Source organism: Bos javanicus, chromosome 22 (genome assembly GCF_032452875.1).
Source record: "Bos javanicus breed banteng chromosome 22, ARS-OSU_banteng_1.0, whole genome shotgun sequence".
In the NCBI taxonomy this organism is placed as follows: Eukaryota; Metazoa; Chordata; class Mammalia; order Artiodactyla; family Bovidae; genus Bos; species Bos javanicus.
In genome coordinates, this window is record NC_083889.1 from 48104491 (window position 1) to 48126330 (window position 21840).

At 56.0% G+C, this 21840-nt stretch overlaps 2 protein-coding genes across 4 annotated transcripts; both read left to right on the plus strand.

Annotated features, from left to right (window-relative positions):
* The first annotated feature begins 1439 nt into the window (after positions 1 to 1439).
* Positions 1440 to 2832, plus strand: MUSTN1 (musculoskeletal, embryonic nuclear protein 1). Its single transcript, XM_061396705.1, has 3 exons — positions 1440 to 1745; positions 2151 to 2283; positions 2490 to 2832. The coding sequence occupies exons 1-3, from the start codon at positions 1737 to 1739 to the stop codon at positions 2594 to 2596; spliced, it is 249 nt and encodes an 82-aa protein (XP_061252689.1). The 5' UTR covers positions 1440 to 1736; the 3' UTR covers positions 2597 to 2832.
* A 92-nt stretch (positions 2833 to 2924) lies between these two features.
* On the plus strand, positions 2925 to 20169 carry ITIH4 (inter-alpha-trypsin inhibitor heavy chain 4). Of its 3 annotated transcripts, none has more exons than XM_061396698.1 (24): positions 2925 to 4532; positions 5104 to 5294; positions 6434 to 6600; positions 8640 to 8744; positions 8889 to 9051; positions 9188 to 9298; positions 9782 to 9910; positions 10576 to 10692; positions 10951 to 11119; positions 11228 to 11353; positions 11538 to 11719; positions 11818 to 12003; positions 13640 to 13779; positions 13991 to 14145; positions 14421 to 14447; positions 14712 to 14762; positions 15199 to 15315; positions 16171 to 16248; positions 16445 to 16471; positions 16557 to 16673; positions 17465 to 17639; positions 19183 to 19337; positions 19472 to 19568; positions 19956 to 20169. In XM_061396698.1, the coding sequence occupies exons 2-24, from the start codon at positions 5208 to 5210 to the stop codon at positions 20023 to 20025; spliced, it is 2751 nt and encodes a 916-aa protein (XP_061252682.1). In that variant the 5' UTR covers positions 2925 to 4532; positions 5104 to 5207; the 3' UTR covers positions 20026 to 20169. The 3 variants fall into 3 exon arrangements, with proteins under 3 accessions (XP_061252682.1, XP_061252683.1, XP_061252684.1); XM_061396699.1 differs by having other exon boundaries at positions 5187 to 5294; XM_061396700.1 differs by lacking the exon at positions 14712 to 14762.
* The last annotated feature ends 1671 nt before the right edge of the window (positions 20170 to 21840 follow it).

Here is a 21840-nt window from a genome sequence, read left to right on the forward strand (position 1 = left end):
GCTATCACTCTTGTGGTTGGTTGTTGGTTGTGTGTTCTGTGGAGCTGAAACAGCTTAGTGGGGTCAAGAAAATGTCCCGAGTGAGTTAGAAAGTTCTTCCCAGAAAACAGGGTGAGAATGAATCTGACCTCTCCTCATGGCGGACGTGGGAGCCAAAACCTGCCGAGGGGAAAAAAACAAACACGCTCACGCCGTTTCGTCTTTCCTGCTAATGCGAGTGAAAGCTCCTCTGTCTCCCCCCGATCAGGAGTGTGTGGTGCCTTAGAGATGGGGTGTAAGGTGTGAACATCCCACATCCTTGTTCCTGAGGCTGCAGGGCTGGAAGGCAGGTGCCTCCCTGGGCAGCGCTGGCTGTGGAGGCAGAGCTGAAGTACCGGGAGCTGGCAGCACAGGCCAGGCCTGTCCTCAGTGCCTCTTGGTCCCTGTTTGGAGTCCTGGATTCGTGCCGGCAACTGTCTGAAGGCATTCCTCATGTCAGCACTCGTCTCAGATGGAACCTGGCAGGGCTCGCGTTGGCCTCCCAGAGCCAAAACCAGGCAGGGGGAATTAGGGTGGGATGAGATCTGACAGCAATGGAATGGCGTTCCAGGTAGCCAAACGTCAGTGCCTGGTTGGTTCCGTCTGCTTGGAGCCTTCAAGGATAAAAACGTGCTCTATCACAAACTGACAAGGAGCCTGGGTATGTTCGACCCAACAGGACAGACCCTGAGCGCCCATCCACATCACATTCACTCCTGCCCTCACCCCAGGCCCAGAGCCCTGCCATGTGCCCTGGGGGTCTCCCCTTCAAGAATTGGGTGTTTGAAACTAGCAGAGGAGAGTTAAGTGACCTTCAGGGTCCCTGTCCGTCTGTCTATGACTGGAGTGGGCTTCACTGTTGCCCACCCTCTCATAACCTAAATATCCTTGGGCCAGTTGCCCTTCAGTGACCTCATCTCAGTCAGAGGCTCTGTGCTGTTTCCTCCAGCTCGCCTCATGGTTTCTTCCCAGCCCTTCCTGGGCACTTTTCCCCTTCCTTTATCCCTCTCCTAATAAACTTGCACTGGGAGCTGGACAGAGAATGGGGGCATCAGCAAAACTGTTGATGGGGCAGCTCCCAGGCTTCCCTTGGCTGCAATTTCTCCACCTGGGAGCCAGGTGCAGGCCCCATGCTCTGAGTGTGATGGCTCAGCAAGCTGGCCGTGAACACATGCTCCCCAGCGGCAGATGCAGGAAGCCTCCTCCCTGCTGCCATGTGGAGCTGGAAAGTCTCTTTCCTGTGGAATCCAGGGAGAGGGTAGAGAGAAAAACAAGCTCAGAGTTGTCCACCCTGGCCCAGGGCCCTCCCTTTCCTCGGGGACACCCCCACGCTGGGATGGACTATCGCAGATAGACAGCTCGGACAGCCACATGTATGTTACACGACCTGCATTCGTAAACACAAGTTGCTGCCAGGCCCAGTGCCTCCCTCCCACAAGAGAGCAGCTGTCCCCGAGGGTACGGGGTCTCCCCAGCTGTCTACTGTCGCCAGGACTGCAACCCCCCAGGCAGAAGTGCTCAGAAGCCCCTATCATCTCCAAGAATAAACTCTGAAGCCAGCGGCTGCGTGGATCTGAATCATCGGGGAGCTGTCAGAGGAGGGGGAGTGACTTCCCGGGACAGGCAAGCGGACTATATAAGCCCCAGAGGGCTGGGCGCTGCTTAAATCTCTTCCACAGCCACTGCCTGCCAGGGAGCAGCTCCCCACAGCACCCACCATGTCCCAGGTAGGAGGGCCCAGCTCAGGGCCTGCTGGTGCCAAGGGCGGGGGTGGGGTGGGGGAGATAGACACTGTCAACTCTGGCAGCTGTGTCTTGAGCTGAGCTCAGGGCATAAACACAGGAGGCTCTGCCTCCCCTGGAACGCCAGGGCTCAGGGAGGTCAGGCAGACAGATGGTATGAGACTGTGACAGCCACGGCCCCAGAGCTCCTGGTCTTTGGGGAAAGGATGGAGACTTGGGGTAGGGGGTGTGTGACATGCAGTCAGGAAGGCTTCTTGGAAGAGAAGTGATGCCTTGAATTGACTGGAGTTAAGTGAGCAGGGAAGAGGGGTCTGGGCCAAGGCGTGGTGGCGGGAAAGGGCCCTCAGCCTCAAGGCCTCAGGTTGTAAGATGAGGCTTGGGCTCCCCGAGGCTGGCGCTCAGGAAGCCCCCATCAAGAAGAAGCGGCCCCCCGTGAAGGAGGAGGACCTGAAGGGGGCCCGAGGGAACCTGACCAAGAACCAGGAAATCAAGTCCAAGACCTACCAGGTCATGCGGGAGTGTGGTGAGTGTTCTCAGGACGATGGGGGCCTGGATGCAGATATGTGTCTGTGGGAAGGAGGATGGGTTGGGGGCGGGAGGGTCCCTCGAGTCCTTGTTCTAAGAGTTCAGAGCTTGTGGGCTCGAGGTGGTGCTTACCACAGTGGGGGCCTCTCCTCTCTAGGAAGCCAGGCCTGCCCCTGACCCACCTCCTCCCCATCCTTCCCGCAGAGCAAGCTGGTTCTACCGCCCCGTCGGTGTTCAGCCGCGCCCGGACTGGCGCTGAGACCGTGTTTGAGAAGCCCAAAGCTGGACCCGCCAAGAGTGTCTTTGGCTGAGAAGTGCATGCCACCCCATCCCTCACCACAGGCACCACTGGGACACAGGAACTTTTCCCAAGAAATGTTTGTTTTTTTTTTTTCCCAAGAACTCTTTTTTTATGCCAGAACACACCTTCTCACCTGCCGCCTTGGGAAATGCCACCCCTGCCCCACAGCCCTGGCCCCTCAGCCCAGGGACTCTGTACTCACACCTGGGAAACACCAATAAAGAGAATGCCCAAGTGGCCCCAGCATTTGAAGGGTGTTGGTTGGTCACTGGCCATGGCCACTAAATGCCAGGGAGGGGAGGGGAGGGCAGGGCAGGTGTGGGGCACATTTTCCACCCGTCTCGACTTCTGGGAAAGTCCCAGAGGATAATGCAGGTGCTGTTATGCCCACCGCCACATGCCACAGAGAGCCTTGGGTGTGAAGACCTGGTGCTGACCTGTGTGACTTCAAACCGTCTCTCCTTTTCTGAGTTGCAGTTTCTCCTAGTATGTGACAAGGGGCCCTATTGTGTAGAGCAGGCCATGGTCACAGTGCTCAGAGTGAAGCAGGTAGGGGCCTGGGGCTCACCCTGTCCCCACCCTTCACAGAAGCCATTGCGATGCCTCCAGGGACCCAAAGGTTCGGTGGAACTCAGGGTTCTCGAATCTCCCTCCCCCTTGGTCACATTGCCCACTGCCACCTCGCATCCCCTCAAAGACACAACCAGGTGGAGGCTCCTCTCCGGCCAGTGGCCGACCACTCCCTGAGCCACTGTCCCCTCACCCCAGCTGAGTAAGCCTCCCCCTCGCCACTCCCATGGCTCTGCCTGAGTCACGGAACACCAGGGTCTCAGGTCTTGTGTGATTCTTCCCGCTTCAGGCCTCAAATGTCCCTGAGCACCTGGAGCTGTCGGATTCAGGGCACTAGAGAGGCCTGTCCAGCTGTGACAGCAAGACCCCAGACAGTCCAGGCTAGTCGGGCAGGGCCTGGGCTTACAGTGCCTGGCTTGGGGCCGATGTCTGCAAGGAAGTCTCGCCCATCCCCTAAGCAGGTGGAGCGGGCTGCACAAAGCCTTTCGCATGTTCCCAGCCAGCCCTGCCTCCTTATATAGCTTTTTCAGACTGGGCCCGAGGGAGCAGACCTTCTGTGGGGGCCAGGCCTGGGCCTGCCCACTGGGCCCCTTGGGGAGGCCCTTCTCAAAGATTGCTGAAAGGCTATGTTCTCCCGTGTCATTCCGATCACATCCAGAGCCAAGGGGCGGGTGGTGCAGATGTGCACAGAGGTTCAGCTGAAGTCATGTAAAGAAAGGGAGTGTTTACTTGTAGCCACAGACCCAGCTCCCTTCCCTCGGGGCAGGTGCTGCTGGCATTGACAGAGGCAGGGCTAATGGAGGAGACCCCTTCCTGCCCTGTGACTCTCCCAAGTGGGACCTGAAGATGGCACCCTCCCTCAACCCCTATCCCCAGGAGAATGTCACTGAGCCCTCCTTCTCCGACCCAGGGTCTGGCACCTGGCCACTTTTCTGAAGCATCTTTAGCCCATACGTGGCCCGAGACTCAGGAACTGAGCTCTCCCAGATCCACAGGGAGACAAGCACCAGCTGTGTCCCCACCCCCTAATATTTATTTGCTTTATTGCTGTTACGAAAACAGTCTTTCAACTTTATTACAGAAAAATTGAAAAAAGCCCTCCTTAATCCTACCGCAGGCCCTCCAGCCGTCCTCCTGTGGCCTGGGCCCATGACAACAGCACTGCCTTGGCGGTGGCTTGCTGACAGATCGGTGTTCTGCCCTTCCTCACTAGGAGTGATTCACGGGCTCCCTTGGCACAACTGACCTCCACATAGGCCACTTGAGCACACACGCCACCACCCTGAATCGCCCCCTCAGGAACTCCATGCTTCCCTCTCAGGAAACTCCCCACAGCCTGATCTCTGGGCCACAACGCGGGGCATCTTGGTGACTCGGTTTGTATTGCCAAGTGCAGATCTTGTTTTGGAGGCCTTGCTGGAACTGCACCAAGATACCTGGCTAGAATAATGGGGCCTGAACAGCATCCTGGGCACCCCCCCAGCAGAGAGAAGGGGGGCCCCTTGGCCTAGCCCCACTCCTCCCCTAAGTAAGGCGTATCCACCCCGCCTTAGCCCCAGCAGATCTTGCTCCACTCAGGTGCCCCGAGGGCTGCTTCGTGCCCTTGGGTCCCAGTGACCAGTCACACTGACCTGATTTCCAGGCCCCCTGCTTCCCAGAAACCATACTTTGGCCCTCCTCTTCCCAGCCATGCCTCTCCTCTAAGGCTGGGCTAACGGAGAGCCGGCCAGTTCACTGCTGTGCCCCCCAGCCCTGGGGAGCTTTTTGGTGGGATTACTGGTATGAGGGGTGGTGGTGCCTTGCTTAGATTCTGGACCTTTCAGAAGGGGCGCCCGTACTCAACTCCCACCCAAGCCTGCTCCTGGGTTCCCATCCCCAGCCAAGGTCCACAGGACATTTGCAGCTTGCCTGCTTATCTTGAGGCCCCTGTGGTGTTTGGCTTTGCAGATCCCAGTTTCCCAGAACCTGCCCCCGCAGGGGCGGGGCGACGAGCAAGTTACTAATTCCGCACTTCGCCGTCTCACGTTCAGAAGCGACCGGCCAGAGCCAGAATGAAGACCCCAGCCCCGGGCCGCATCCACAGCATCGTGCTGGTCCTGCTCTCGCTGGCTGTCCTCCAGACCAGCAAGGCCCAAAAGGTAACACCTGTGGGGGCCTGTGTGTGTGCACCCTAGTGAATGGGGCAAATGAGTGAAGGCGAGGAGAGTCTTGGTCTGTGTGAGCATGGGTCAGTGTGTGTGCAGAGAAGGGGTGCTGCCCTAAGGGGTCTATGGAGAATCCCCCATTTCCTGGGATGGGTGATCCTGTTATTTCCCAGTTCCCAGGGAGGAACTACAGCCTAGTAAGTTGCCCTAGAAGGGTGGGTAAGAATGCGCCTCAGGAGCCCAGCTTACCCCTCCTGTCAGCCTGACCTCGCGGAAGTTATTGATGCTTTCTGTGTCTCTTTTTCCTCCTCTGTAGAACAGTAGCAGAACAAGGTTACAGTAATAGAACTATTCAGAGGTTTGTGGTGAAGAGGAAACCTTTAGTATTACGAAGTGCTGAGTACAGGGTCTGGCACCAGGCAGACACTCACTCACATGTAAACAAGGCACTCAGCCTGCTGTGCACCTCTGTGCTGAACACAAGTATGCCATGTGCAAGCAGGCAAAAGCCGTGTAGGCTCTGCCTGTGTACACATACCCTTGGAGACCGCACACCTGGGGCAAAATACACATGCTTGGGGGAGTGCCCCATGGGATGGATGGAGAAACAAGGGCAGCCCCATGGCTGTGGAGAGAAGGACAGAGCAGAAGATGCTCAGCCTTAGAGATGGACCTTCCCTACCTCCAAGTCTCCCAGCTCCCGCAGGCCCCTGGGAGGAGGCTGGTGGGCACTGTTTTCCCAGTCACCGGACTTGGGCACTGCCCTTCTACTGGGCAGGGCTAAGATGGCATGGAAGCTGCTGCCACTCAACTCTGCCTCAAGGATAAGTCCCTCCCAGACACAGTGGGGCTCAGGCTCCACCCCCCACCCCTTGCCTGCTTTTTCTCCAAGGAGCACTGTGGCCCCCACTAGACAAGACAGACCGGTCCCTGCCCAGTAGGGTCTCTGCACTATTGGGTGGGGAATGAAACACACAGCGGCCTCTGATTTGAGATCAAAGTTCACAATGCTGCATGTGATTCTTCTTGGTCTGAGGCTCGGTTGGGGTTGTGGGCCAGGGCTTGGTGTGGGACCAAGGTCAAGACCCACTCTTGAAGAGCATTAAACAGTCCCACCCTTTCCTCCTTCACAGGTCCAGAATAACATTGACATCTACAGCCTCACTGTGGACTCTAAGGTCTCCTCCCGATTCGCCCACACAGTCATCACCAGCCGGGTGGTCAACAAGGCTGATGCCGTGCGGGAGGCCACCTTCCAGATGGAGCTGCCCAAGAAAGCGTTCATCACCAACTTCTCCATGTAGGTGCCCTCCTGCACTCTTCCTGGTCTCCCCTCCCCAACCCAGCAGTCTGACACCATGGCCCCTGTGTTCTCTTCCTGATATGAGATGTGCCAGGATATAAGCCTGAGGTGTGTGTGTTCCACCTGTAGGCAATACAGAGGCCAGAGGCTTCCAGGAACTTCATGCATTCTCAGAGACCCTTCCTTGCCTCCATCCTTTTATCCCTTCCTCCTTCCCATTCTACCTTCCTCATTCCACCCCTCTACCCATTCCTACCTCTTTCCCTCCATCTATCCCTCTCTCCCTTCATCCCTCCCTCCGTTGGTCCCTCCCGCCTTCTGTCTCTCCATCTATTCATCCATCTGTTTTCCCTGAATTCTTCCCAGGTGCCAGATGGAGAACCACAGCCTCTTTATGTCTTTGCCTTTGAGAAGTATAGACTTAGGGCATCCTGAGGCCAAGCCCAGACAGAAGGGAATCACCAAAAGGCAGATTCCAACCCAGAACACAGAAAACTTCTTAACTTCTTAAGCCCCTACAATGAAGCAATGCCTCAGGGAGGGCGATCACTTCCTTGTCACAGAAGTTCTGACCCAGGCTGGTCCAGCTGCCCCATAGTGGGATACTGCAAAGGATGGTTCTTCTCTGAGCCAGAAGCTGTGTTGAGAGGCCCCTGGGGTTTCCGTAAGCTGGTGACTCTGTAAGCTGGTGATGATCGTCACTTTGTCCTCTACTTTCCTCCCCCACCCTTCCCAACTGAGTTTTGCAATGTTTGCTAAATGCCAGAGAACTCTCTGTCTCTGGCCCTGCAGGAGAGGCAGTGATTAAGAACAGGCCAGAGAGGGGCTGATCCTAGAAACTCAGGGAGGGTGATGGGTGGGGCAGAGAGCTAGCGTCTCAGGAAGAGTCCCCATTGCACCCTGGGACCTCTGAACACCTGCGATGGGGGCAGGGTCCTTATGGTTGGTTCCTTAGCTCTCTGCCCAGCCCCCTCCATCAGCCCTTCTTTTCCTAACCAGGAGCAGGCCTATGCGGCCCAACTTGCAGTGTAAGCTTCACAGGCTGCACCCCACTTCCCACGTGGGTGCTGTGGCTGGCAAGCTGCAAGGTTCCAGGCCCATTTCATCTTCTGAAGGCCCAGGACATGCACCCCTTTCTGGGCCCAGCTCCTGTGGCTGCATGAGATAGGGAAGCAGGGGGCAGGGCAGGGTGCCTTGCTCCCCAACCTGGCTAGGAGCCCCATTTGGGCATCTGGAAGGAGGAGCCCTGCAGCCCAGCACCAGCCCCACTGTAGCCCAGGGTTAAATTGTGACCAGGAAGGTGCAGAGGAGGGACACTGGTCCCGACATCCTGGCTGTCCCCTCCCACCTGGAGACTCTTACACTTTCACACCACCCCCTGGATGGAGCAGACTTATGTTTGCCTGCCGCTTCTCTCTCTATCCCTCAAATGGCCACTAGGATTGTTTCTACCCATCAAGGAGCCCCATCCCCTAGTCATCCAAAACCTTTCCCAGGAGCCAGCCTCTCTTCAGTGTGGCCTGTCCTTTGTTGGTGAAAAGGGGCAGCCGTGGAGAGAGGGGTCAGAGCCTTCAGCCCTGTGTCTCCACTGGCCTGGGAGCCAGCATCTCCCTCCTCAGCCTGCCCCACCCAGCTGGACACAAGGCTGAGTGAAATGAGGCTCAGAGCTCTCGCTGGTGGCTGATTGGTTCCTCTGGAGATAGTCTGTAGGGTGGAAGGGGCAACTGGAACGTGGAGCCATACAGGAAGGGAGGAGAGAGGCCAGGTGCTTGCTCAGCCCTGCCTCCTCCTTCATCCCAGTAGTTCAGGAAAAGGCATGTCAGCCAACACAGCGCATAGCTCAGGGTAGATGGAGGTCTGCTGAGCTCCGAGCACCCTGGGGCCCCAAACAGAGCTGTGTCCGCAGTAGGTGTGTAAGAGACGCGTGGGCTCAGGTAAAGATAGGAGTCACTCTGGGCATGGAAAGTCCCAGAGAAGGTGGGATTGCAGTGGGCCTCACCCGCCAGGCTCTCACAACTCACTCCCTCCTGCCCCAGGGTCATCGATGGTGTGACCTACCCAGGTAACATCAAGGAGAAGGCTGCAGCGCAGCAGCAGTACAGTGCAGCTGTGGCCAGGGGCGAGAGTGCTGGCCTTGTCAGGTGAGTCCAAGGGGGGGAAGATCCCTCTGGGGGTGGGGTCAAGGCTGCCCCCGCCTTCAGCTGTTGAGCGTTGCTCCCCCTCCAAGGGCCATACCCACCCCAACCCCAAGTCTGAGGGGCACATCCGATGCCCTCTTCCCCCAGGGCCACCGGGAGAAAGACAGAGCAGTTCCAGGTGTCCGTTAGTGTGGCTCCTGCTGCCAAGGTCACCTTCGAGCTGGTGTATGAAGAGCTGCTGGCCCGTCATCTGGGAGCGTACGAGCTGCTGCTGAAAGTCCGGCCCCAGCAGCTGGTCAAACACCTGCAGGTACATGGCACCACTTTCTCCTAGAAGGCTTCCTTGATGACCTCACTCTGCCGAGGGCGGACCCAGCTTCCCCCTCTACCCCGTGAGGGCCAGCCCTGGCTCCCAGCAGACCCAGTAACCCACTTCTTGCTTCTAGATGGACATTCACATCTTCGAGCCTCAGGGCATCAGCTTTCTGGAGACAGAGAGCACCTTCATGACCAATAAACTGGCAGAGGCCCTCACCACCTCACAGAACAAGACCAAGGTGGGCCTGCTAGGGTCTGCGGGTGAGGGTTCCCAGGGGCCTGTCTTGAGGCTAGACTTCCAGAGAGCGGAACCACTGATCAGAATCTCTGAGCTTGAGGGACTTGTGAGGTTCCTATGTCCGTGCTGTCATTTGGCAGACAGGGAGGGCAAGGCCCAGGGATGGATGGTGGGTCCTGGTTTGAACCCTGAGCTCAGGAGAGAAGACTTATGTGAGGGTCCCCAGACCAGGTAGGGAGGAGGGGCTGGTTGGACCGCACACATCCTGGGCCTAGCCTCTGCTTGCACAAAGACGGGAGCAGGAGATTCACTCACACCCGCTCCCCTATATGGAGGTCATCTGGCCGACAGCTCAGCCTGAGACAAAGTCTCCTGAAACTTGACCCAAGACTGCCTCCTGGAATTCTCTCTTCAGATAGGGATGAGGGGTGTTGTTAATACCACCTTGCTGCTCCTTCCAACTTCAGCCAGGTCATTTTTCCAGGCTCACGTCCGATTCAAGCCAACACTGTCACAGCAACAAAAGTATCCGGAGAAGCAGGACACGGTCCTAGATGGCAGCTTCATTGTCCGCTACGATGTGGACCGGCCCCTTTCCGGGGGTTCCATTCAGGTTTGTGGGCTCCAGGCAAGAGCTGAGCCACCAAAAAGTCCATTCACCCTCAAGGACCTGAGCCTGGGTGTTGTTGAAGAAAAGACAGAATAACCACCCTGGTTATCAGTGTGCCCCAGGTATTGCACAGAGAGAACACAGGCAGTTTGGTTGTGTTGTCGCTGAAACTGTTCCCTTCCAGAGGGGGAGAAAAGTTCATCTCTGCTGAAGAGATATTGGGTGGGGTTTCCCTTGTTGCCCTGGCTGCCAGGAGGCTCACAGTTCACTTTTATGCTCAATCGCAGTAGCTTCTTTCACATAAGTTTCTGGCCACATTGTGCTTCCCTTTTACCTTTTTGATGGGCCTTGTTTTTGGAGTCTTCACTTCTTTGATGGATCTCAGGTATACTATGTCTGAACCTTTTAGTATAAGCTGCTTCAAATAATTAAATAGGTAAAGTAAGGGTAGAGTTCTGGCGAGCCAGGTCTAAGCAGGGAAGCCTTTGTAAGGGAGGCACTGGATCAAGCCAAGCAATATGGCGAGAATCTGGGGAGGCTCATGGTGGAATAGGGCCGGAAGGAGCTGGAATAAAGAGTGCAGCAGAACCTCAGGGTTGGGGGTGAGGAGGCTGGTTGGGGGCAGAGCTGCAGCTCTTACACCTGGCTGTGTCTCACTCTGGTCACAGATTGAGAATGGCTACTTTGTGCACTACTTTGCCCCTGATAGCCTGTCCACAATACCCAAGAATGTGATCTTTGTCATCGACAAGAGCGGCTCCATGATGGGCAGGAAAATAAAGCAGGTAGGTCCCGTGGGCCAGGCAGGAGTTCTGAAAACTCGCAGACGTCTAACACCATCAGCTCTGGTCCAGCAGGCCAACCAGACGTGCCCTCCCTCTTCCTAGGTAGGGGGCTCCCATGGATTGAGGTTGGTCTTGCCGCTAGAACATTCCCCACGTCCTCATTCCAGCTGTGAGCCTTAAGGTGCAGTCTAAGGGCACAGGAGCCACCAGGGAGGCCCCACTGAGACACCCACCTTGTGTCCCCTTGCCCTGACCCAGACCCGGGAAGCCCTCATCAAGATCCTGGATGACCTCAGTCCCCATGACCAGTTCGACCTCATCAGCTTCAGTTCGGAAGCAACCACGTGGAAACCTTTGCTAGTGCCAGCCTCGACTGAGAACGTGAATGAGGCCAAGAGCTACGCCACTGGCATCCAGGCCCAGGGAGGTGAGTGCTTGTGCAGCCCTGCGTGGTGGACACTTCTGGGGCGCCCTGCGTGGTGGACACTTCTGGGGCACCCTGCTGGGAGCCCCGCTGAGGGTGTGTGCCCCACAGGGACCAATATAAATGATGCGATGCTGATGGCCGTGCAGCTGCTGGAGAAAGCCAACCAGGAGGAGCTGCTGCCTGAAGGGAGCATCACCCTCATCATCCTCCTCACTGATGGTGACCCCACTGTAGGTGAGGCACTGCCAGCACCCCCCTGGTGCACTGCCCAGAAGGAGAAGCTGGGTTTCAGCCTGGCGTGCTGTGGAACCTGGGGCAGGGAGAAGGGTCTTTCAGGCCTCTTTGGCTCTGAGATTCCAGAAATATCCATTGAGCCAATCACCGTTTTCTCACCCCTTTCCGAAACCACTGGGTCCAGGGGAGACCAACCCTTCGAATATCCAGAAGAACGTGCGGAAAGCTATAAATGGCCAGCATAGTCTCTTCTGCCTGGGCTTTGGCTTCGATGTCAGCTACGCCTTCCTGGAGAAGATGGCACTAGAGAACGGCGGCCTGGCCCGGCGCATCTATGAGGACTCAGACTCCGCCCTGCAGCTGCAGGTGCCCACACACTCTGACTGGGCTGTCTGAGCAAGGGATGGTACAGCCAGGTGGGCAGACCCCAGCCCGGCCCTCATGAAACCCTCCCTGCCCTGCAGGACTTCTACCAGGAGGTGGCCAACCCACTGATGACGTCAGTGGCCTTTGAGTACCCGAGCAATGCTGTGGAGTCGGTCACGCAGGACACCTTCCGGGTGTTCTTCAAGGGCTCCGAGTTGGTAGTGGCTGGGAAGCTCCGGGAGCAGAGCCCTGACGTGCTCTTAGCCCAAATCCGGGGGCAGCTGGTAAGTGTGGCTGGCCATTCTGGAGGGGAAGGGCAGCTGGGGCGGGCAGTCAGAGGGGCTGGCCTCAAACCCCAGCCCTGCCAGGCTCCAGCCCATTGACCTTGAGCAAGTTACAGAGTGCCCTCTGCCATCTGTGGGTGACGCAGCCCCACCGTGTTGGCTCCCCGTGGAGATTATCAAGATGATGTAATTTTCTGAGGGCGCCTGCGCAGCGCTGGCACGTGGTAGGCACGTAACGGTCAACCAGTACAGCTGCTGCTGTTGCTCCTGAGGGCACCAGCTGCTTGACATCCCCTCCTGTCCTCACCCAAGCAGTCAGGCAGGGAGGGCTGCTCCCATTTCACAGATTAGCAGTCTGACCTCCAGGCAGAGCAGCCACTTTGCCGCAGGTCCCGCTACTGCCAGGTCAAGAGCCCAGCCCACCAGGTGGTGTCCTGTCCCTGCACAGCCTTCCCTGCCTCTCAGTCCACAAAGAGAATCACAGCACCTCTCCAGGCCCTGGGGGCACTGCCCTCATGAGAGAGATAGCACGGGTACATTGTCACACGAGCAAGGAGCTGCGGGCTGGGTAAACTTGGGGAGTCAGGGAAGCAGCGCTGGAAGCCCCAGCTTGGCCTGGGGATCAGGGAGGGCTTCTGAGGGAGGCTCAGCTGAGACTGAGGGGTAAGTGGGAGGTGGAAGAGGTCAGATGTTGGAAGGACAGAGGAATATTTCATGATTTTGTGGCAGGCAGTCAGCATGTGTGGGGAGAAGAGCAGGTGGGCAAGGCAAGTGGGCATGGGGGTGCCCAGGGCCTTGTCTCAGAAGTAGCCAAGTGTCGGGATAGGCAGAGCGCATCCTATGGCGAGCCTGCCCAGCTTCACACCCAGCTCTGGCACCTCGCAGAGTTGAGACCTGGAGCATGGCACTAAACCTCGCTGTGCCTCAGTTTCCTGCTTTGTAGCCATGAAAATAAGTCAACCTCACCCACCTCATAAGGCTGCGTTGGAGATTAAGGTTTTGCCCTATGTAAACACTCCCTGTGTGTCAGCTGCTCATATTGTCCTGGAGTCCAGGAGTTCTTAAAGTGCAGAACCCAAGGTGACTTAGTGTAGTTCACAAACAAACATGTCTTTCTTTTAGTAGTTATGTAGTTAACGTGTTGTGAAAAATAGCTCGAACACCAGACCTAAGGTTTCACAGGTCTTGTTGCTTGGGGCAAGAGTGTTAGTCTATTTAAAATTCATCCAAGGGACTTCCCTGGCAGTCTAGTGGTTAGGACTCCATGCTGTCACTACCAAGGGCCTGGATTCAATCCCTGGTCGAGGAACTAAGATCTCACATGCCACGTGGCACAGCCAAAAACAGAAAAAAATAGCTGTATGTGTGGAGAGGGCAAAAAATTCAGGCAGCTCCTGGTTCTGCGCCCATTGTTTTGCACCTGGAATAGTCTTCTCCATGTTTTCTCCACCTCCTTATCATCCTTGGAGGCTCCAGGACTGAGCCTCTCACACCCCTAAGCATCCTCCGTACCCTCTGCTCTACTTGCAACCAACGCCACCCCAACCAGGTTTCTTGTGGCGGGCTGGGCAGCACCAGGCCAGGTGCTGGCATCACGCCCTCACTGCTCCTGCCCTCCCTGGGCCCCTCTTTACAGCACAGGGAGAACATCACCTATATGATGATGTCCCATGTGGCCGAGCAGGAGGAGATGTTCCGGAGCCCCAAGTACATCTTCCACAGCTTCATGGAGAGACTCTGGGCATACCTGACCATCCAGCAACTGCTCGAGCAAATGTGGGTGAAGGCATCCTCCAGGGCCCACTGGGGTGGCCATCCACGGCCTCAGCACCTCCCCAGGCTCTTCACTGGCAGGGCTGGCACAGCTGGCACAGGCATCTCCTGGGCAGGGAGACTTGAGGTGGTGGTAACCCCAGAAGGGTCTGGGAGGGAGGGAGACTCTGGGCAGCTGGGGGCTTGCTGAGCCACTGGCCTCCTCTACCTGCAGGGTCTCTGCGTTAGATGCTGAGAAGCAGGCTCTTGAGGCCCGCGCACTGAGCTTGTCACTCAGCTACAGCTTTGTCACCCCCCTCACGTCCATGGTGATCACCAAACCTGAAGGTCAAGAACAGTCTCAGGTTGCTGAGAAGCCTGTGGAGGATGGTGGGTGTGGCAGCAGAGTTCTGACCCAGCATTCTCCCCAGCCCCTCCCCAACGTCCCAACCAAGACTCCCAGAAAACTCATCCCTGTTTCATTGATGAGGAAACTGAGGCTGGGCCTCCTGACCCCCTCCCGCCCCCCACCCCCCGTCGCCGCACGTTCACTGTACCCTGTATAGCGCTGGGGTTGGGAAACAAAGTTAAATAGAAATACTTCAGATGTATCCAAACCACCCTGATGGTGTGTCTCTCTTTCTCCCTCTTTTTGTCTTATTCAGAAAGCAGAGGCAGCAGAGTCTACTTAGGTAAGAGCCTAATGCCCTCTAAGGCTGGCCCTGGTGACTCTTGGTTGACACAGGGCCTATGGTTCGGTGACCATATGGCGACTAGCCAGCGCCTCTCCCACCCAGCCCTCCTCAGGAGGGGTGTCGTCTGCCCAAGCACGCTGGTGCACTCAGTTACCTGTTCATTCAGATATTGGCTGTCACTCTGGCCCTAGAGACACAGAGACACTGGGGGTCCCAGAAACATGCATTCAAGAAGCAAACTCAAGTTTCTCTGATTTCCAGGGCCCATGAGGTTTGGTCATTCTGTGGGGGACAGAACATCCAGGAAACCAGGTAGCAAAAGAGGAGAGGGTAGAGGAAGGGGATACTGACAGAACCTTTACCCTGGCTACAGGCTGGGCTCTGCCCTGGCTGTGGATAAGGGGAGTGACTTACTAGACTCGCCTAGCCAGTAGCAGGGCTGGGACTCAAATCCAGTTGTGTCTGACTAGGAGGCAGCAGTGCAGACCCTGTCTTTGTCTTTTCTAAAAGAAGAGGCTGGAGAGGAAAAGATAGTTTGAGGGGCACTACCAGAGCGGGGAAGGAGGGCCAATATTCCAGCAGGGAGGAGTTCGAGAAGGGCCCTTTGTTCCAACCCAGAGTGATAGGGGAGGGGAGGGGACCCACCTGCCCCCTCCATGTCCCTCTTCTGGGGTTAGTCCCAGCGCCTAGGCTGTGGGGACCCATGACTCTGCTTGAGAAAACACTGCTTGTGTGAATTTTGCCAAAGGTGGAGGTTTGAAATTGTTAAACGGCACTCCATTATTCGGACCACCTGGACCTCCTGCTGCTGCTTCTCCATTCCACCGTATGACCTCGAGATTGGTGCTACCAGAGCTGATGTCACGTAAGCCACTTTCTGACCCTCTGAGGGCCAAGTTTCCTCAAGATGAACCTGCCCATAGTGTTGGATGAAATAAATCACCAAGCCCAGGGCTAAGCAGAGACCAGGGAGGTTTGCTGTAAGGTATGACATTAATTGGGCTTCCCAGGTAGCTCAGCTGGTAAAAAAATCTGCCTGCAATGCAGGAGACCCCGGTTTGATTCCTGGGTTGGGAAGATCCCCTGGAGAAGGGATAGACTACTCACTCCAGTAATCTTGGGTTTCCCTAGTGGCCCAGATGGCAAAGAATCCACCTGCAATGCGGGAGACCTGGGTTTAATCCCTGAGTTGGGAAGATCCCCTTGAGGAAGGCATGGCACCCCACTCCAGTATTCTTGCCTGGAGAATCCCCATGGACAGAGGAGCCTGGCGGGCTACAGTCCAGAGGGTCACAAAGAGTCGGATGCCACTAAGTGACTAGCACAGCACAGCACATGACATTAAATAGCATGTCCTTTATTTTTACTGAATTGAATTTGTTACACTCTGGAGGCTGGCTCACTAGAGATGGAACATTCTAGAAAAGGAAGGTTTCCTCCATTCCCAAAGCCAAGAGTAGTCCCTTGAGCTGTTTTCTGATCTCCAAACCTAGACTCAGACACAGCTGCAGGGCCAGGCTGGACCCCATCTCCTCAGTTTTTTCCCTGACAGCATGCTCTTCTGGTTGGAAAAATCTCTTTGCAAAGGTAGTTCTAGACTGAGTGTGTGTTTGTGGCAGGGTTCGTGGAGTTGGAGCTTAGTGGGTGGCAGGTAGGAGTGACGGCTGGAGGGCTTGCCGTTTGCTTCGAATCCTGACTGCCTTCTCCCTTTCTGTTCTAGCACTCGCGCCTGCTTCTGCACCGTCACCTACCTCAGGTCCTGGTGGAGCATCTCACGACACGGATTTCAGAATCAAAGGTGCCCCCAGGCTGCAGTAGAGTCTGGCACTATGGCAGAGAGACCTGGAAGGGGAGGGTCCGGGGAGCTGTATGAACCCATAACATAGGTTTCTTGATGGAGAGGGAACCCTGAACATCCATTGGCTTTTCCATTCCTTAACCCTGCCCCTCCCCAGGAAAAGACTGCCTAAACGGAGACTTTTTTTTTATTTCAGGAACAACCCCGACAGCCCTACCCTTCGGTAAGTGCCACCCCGTCTCAGCCTCCCTCCCCATCCTCGCCCCTAGCCAACTTTACCTACTCCCAGAACACACCTGCTGTCTCAGCTCCCGTCCAGGCTCCTTCTGTCATCCTGCCACTGCCTGGGCAGAGCGTGGACCGGCTCTGTGTGGACCTCCGGCGCCCTCAGGAGCTACTGAACCTGCTCTCGGACCCTGACCAAGGTGAGAGGCACATACCCCGTTATCCACCCAGAGAAATCTGGTCACAGCGCACCCCCCAGCTTCCTACCTCAGAAACTGGGACACCTACCCACAGACTCCCAGGCAGGCGGCGTCCCAGGCAGGCGCTGCCTGAGCTCCAACACTTGCGCTCATACATCTGCCCCATGACCTCTCGCTGGGCACCACTTATGTGGGCCTGAATGACCTACACCCCAAGGTGAGCAGAGGTGGGCTTGCCCCTAGATACTGCCATACTTCAGGGTGAGGAGACACCTGGGCACAGCCTGTAGTCAGCACCCAAAATGTAGTGGAGATGAACCCAGGAGAGGAGACAAGCTGTCCGAGGGCCAGGACATAGGGCTGCATGGGGTTGTATGGGGGTGACGGGGCCTTGGCGGAGAAGTGGGGGTCCGTGAGGCCGAGAACGGGATAGGCAGAAGCACAGAGCCCTGAGGGAGGCCAGTGGAGCTGGAAAAGGTGTGGAGGAGGGAGGTACACTGGCCAGACCTGCCCTCAAGTCCCCAGAAGGTGGAGCTGATCTGGTCATCTGAAGGTGGCCGTCACTGAAGACTGGGGGGCCCCTCCAAAGCCAGGGGTACCCAAGGGATGAGTGGAAAGATGGTGGGAAGCAGGCCTACAGCATGAGGGGAGGTGGGGAAGGGAACCAGCAGGTGAGTGGGTGAAGAGCAGCCCTGGGGGTTGTAGCCGGGGAGGGGCGGGGGGAACCTCCTGTTCAGGCCAACGCCCAGCTGGAGCCACAGCTTTGACCTCTCTGCTCCTGGCCCTCTCAGGGGTTGAGGTGACTGGCCACTTTGAGACAGCGAAGGCCCGCTTCTCGTGGATTGAGGTGACCTTCGAGAACCCCCAGGTGCAGATCCATGCGTCCCCTGAGCACGTGGTTATGACTCGAAACCGAAGAAACTCTGCATACAAGTGGAAGGAAACGCTGTACTCGGTGATGCCCGGGTGAGCATTAGGCAGTGGCCACTTTCCACTTTTATGGGCTGGGCACGAGTGCTCTGCAGTGAGCCACACCCACAGGAGGGGCAGCGATGTGAGAGTCCTTCACGTCCCCCTCCAGCTCTGGAGGGTGACAGGGGTTGATCTGGGGACCTGGCTGTGCTCACACCTAACCCGGGTCACTGTTGGGTCCAGGGGACAGCATGGTTTGGAGCTGCTCTGCTGCTAACCCTGAGTGACCATAGGCAGGGTGTTCTACCCCCTCATCCCTAACTAGGGCTAATCGTCTGAGCCCTCAGCCGGAGGGCTGAGGCTCCAGTCTCATGAGAGCATGTGGTCAGAGAGCACTTTGCCCATAGATGGTGCAGTGCCCACTGGGCACACAGGAAGGTGTGCTGTCTACATGATAAGGTAACCATGATGATGAGAGTCTGGACGGCACTGTCCACCAGGGGAGGTTAGGAATGTCACTCTTAGCCTTGGAGCTCTGACAAGGAGACAAGTCCCTCTGACATCAATACCAGGCAGCTAGAGGGTAGCAGAGGTGGATTGCAACTTCTTCTTGTGGGGCTACCTCTCTGTGGAGCCCAGCAGAGCTGTGTCCAGCTCTGGGAGTCATGAGCTGGGGGGAGAGAGTCCAAGGACCCAGGCCCTCTTCAAGCAGTGTCCTCTGGACTCCCTGCCCATGCTGAGTACAGAGAGCCTTGTCCACTCCCTCTCAGTCAGCCCCTCCAGAGAAACTGGTTCCCACTTGGTAAGTGAGTACAGACCTCAGGAATCTGAGGGGCTCCCCTTTAAAAGCTCCCAGTTTCATAAAAGGTCTTAAAATCTCCTGTTATCTGGTAGATACAGAAAGATCAATAGCATTTCTGTGCCTTGGACAAACACACTAGAAGATGGAATAAAGGATTCCTATCAGTCGTGGTGCTTGAACATTCACATACTTTCATGAGCTCAGAAGATCCACATAAAGAAAAATAGACCATAGCTTTTACATTGAACTGTGTTAACAAGACAGTGTAAGTTTAGGGAGATTCCATTGAAAATAACCTCAGAGTCACAGCACGGGTTTATTCAACATGTAACGTTCCTGCGAAAACAAAAACAGTAATAACTCCAGAGATTATTCTAAGTAAAAAAGGAAGTCATTCCAGAGGGACTTGCCCTTCTAGATCTTAAAACACACAATTAAACACTAATCATCAGAAGAAAGTGGCACTGGCCATAAGATCAAAAGGGACAGAGGAAATGTATTCATGAACCCCTAAGTCACATAAAACTACTTTGGGAGAAATCAATCTAAGAAAGCCAGAGGGAGAGGAACCATTATTTTATGTTATACATAATGCCAGGATAACAGGTGTCAGTGAGTTAGCATTGGTCCCAGGTTCCCAGGTGACTGAGGAAACCGAAGCCCACAAGACCGAGGGCCCTCGCCTGGAAGGCCAAGCTAGGAGATCCTGAGGACAGGAGGGCAGCCCCCACCCGTGGCCACCCCAGGTCCCCGGTGGGCATCTCCAGGATGCTCAGGACACAGCTTTGCCCACAGCCTCAAGGTGACCATGGACAAGGAGGGGCTCCTGTTGCTCAGCAGACCAGACAGAGTGACCATCGGCCTGCTGTTCTGGGACGGCCCTGGAAAGGGGCTCCGGCTTCTCCTGCAGAACACTGACCGCTTCTCCAGCCATGTCAGTGGGACCCTTGGTACGTGGCCCAGGCTTGGGAAACCCTCAGAAGCCGCCTCTGCCTGTGAACAGGAAGTGCCCTCTCCTCGAGAGGGCGTGTTTCCCAGCCTCCCTCTGTCTTTTTCCTTCTCTGACCCACCCTTTGTATCTCAGGCCAGTTTTACCAGGACGTGCTCTGGGGGCCCCTGGACACGGCAGATGACAGCAAGCGAACACTGAAGGTCCAGGGACGTGACTACTCTGCCACCAGGTGACTCAGTACAACTCTCCACTGAGCCCAGCCATGGGTGGGGGCTGGGAGCTAGGCTCTGGGACCCCCACTCCTCTGTCCCTCCCCAGGAACCAGACAGTCAGGTGTCAGGTCAGACAAGTCTGACCCAGCTGTCAGTTACCCCACAAAGGATGGTCAACTCAGACCCACAGGAAACACATTAGCCCAGAGGTCACTGGGAAACTCTCCCTGAATTCCTGGACCCTAGGGACCACACATCACTGGGTCCCCTTGGGTGACCTGTGCTAGAGGGAAGTCTCAGAGGCCCCGAGACCCTCCACCCTGCACATTCCTATCCCCAGCTGTCTCCCTTTCTTCCTACCACACCTGACACATGCTGACCATCTGTCTGTCTGTCCATCCCAGAGAGCTCAAGCTGGATTACCAAGAGAGCCCCCCAGGCAAAGAGATTTCCTGCTGGTCTGTGGAGCTGTAGTTCTGGAAGGAGCTACACCCACCACCCCCTGCCGCCGCCCTGTGTGCCGATGGCTGCCACCCAGTGACCACAGGGCCACTCTGGGTCCTGGAACATTGTAGGGAGAGGTATTTGCACTCAATAAAATAAAGAGAGGTGGTGTGAGCCCAGGGAGTGAGCATCTCTGGTTTCATCTGGCCAGACCCCCAAGCATCAAGGTCATGTCCTAGACACGTAGTGTCGTGCATCATTAGAATCATCCACCGTCAGCCACTCAAAGGCCTGTGGCCAGTAAGGCCCACAGATAGCGTTCAGTCCTATCCCTTCTCTTTACGGGTAGGGAAACTATGATTTAGAGTGATTGGAACCGTTAAAATGTTGCTCTTGCTGGGGCCCTGGAGCCAGAGAACACTCTGGGGAACAGGTTTCCTTCTGCTTTTTGGTGACACAGGCCCCATGAAAAGAATAAAAGGCTGACCTGGGTAGAAGTTCATTACAGGCCAGCTCCCAACATTCTCAGACACCTGTGGGGCCCTTTTGCAATAGAATTTGCAGGATACAATTTGGCGTTCACACCTGTGCTCGGAAACAAGCCTGTCTTCTCACTGCCTTGGCAGAGAAGGTGGCAACGGAAGACCAGGGAGACAGGGTTGAGGCCCTAGTCCCGGGAGGGGCGCAAGGTCTGTTCCCAGGGGCCTGGGCCATTGAGGGGCTTCTGTCCAGGCCTAGGGTGAGACACCCCAAACATCCCACCGGATTCCTACACAGGCAAAGCGTACTTTCAAAATGTTTATAATTATTTCACCTACTTCTTCCAAAATGACACAAGGCTTACAAATAAAAGGTACATAAAGAGAATAAAACAGAATATATATATATATATATGTATATATATATGAGAATGAACAGGAGAGAAGAGCCAAGAAGAGGAGAGTTGAATCAGAGACACTGATTCAGAAGGGGAAGCTGCAGCAGTGGGAAGCTTTGCTTCGAGCTTTCTGGAAGCCAGGGTGAAGCAGAGAATGAGTTCATTTTAACTTGCTAAGAGGGAGCAAACCAGATATGGAAAACATTCTTTTCCCAGCTCGAGTTATACAGGGTGTTTTCTGAGTAAGTCTTTATAGGAGGGTAGAAGAGAGGCTGGTGGGAGGAAGGGGTTTCCAGCAGCAGGTTTTCCAACACTCAGGGACACTTTCCTGCGTTGCTGCCTCCCCATCAAGCCTGGTGGCCTGCAGGGGCCTCGGACTGAGTCACTTTGTGAGGATCACTTTCAGAGGCTCTGAGATGAGCTCGGCGAGATCAGGGAATAGCATCAGAGGCTCCATCAGACTCGCTGTGGGCTTGCTCTGACGTACCAGGACAAAACACTGGCCCCTGGGCTGGGCTGTGAATTGGTGCCCCTACAGAGGGGTCCTGGGTGACTTTCTGGCCCAGCCAGCACCTGACAGCCATGAGTTGTGAACCATTGGAAGTAGGTCCATGCCCGTCTTTGTTTTGTTCACCGCGTGCTTTCCAGCACCCACTTGGGCCAAGCCCCGGCAGAGTGCTGCAGGTACCCTGGGCACCTGACAGAGCTGCCACCCAGAGAACAGGCGGGTGCCACAAGGAGCCCAGAGGGAGACAACTTGCCTAACCTGAGGAATAGCAGGGAAGGCTTCCTGGGCATGGCGTGGGTGGGACTGGCTTGGGATTGAGTTTTGAAGAACTAAAAGAAGTTCGCCCAGTGGAAAAGGAGGGCAAGGACGCTAGGCCTAGAGCCAGGACACTGCACTGAGTTCAGCAAGGTGAAGGGAAGCCGTGTTGTGGGGTGAGGTGGAAGGGGATGCTGGCAAGATG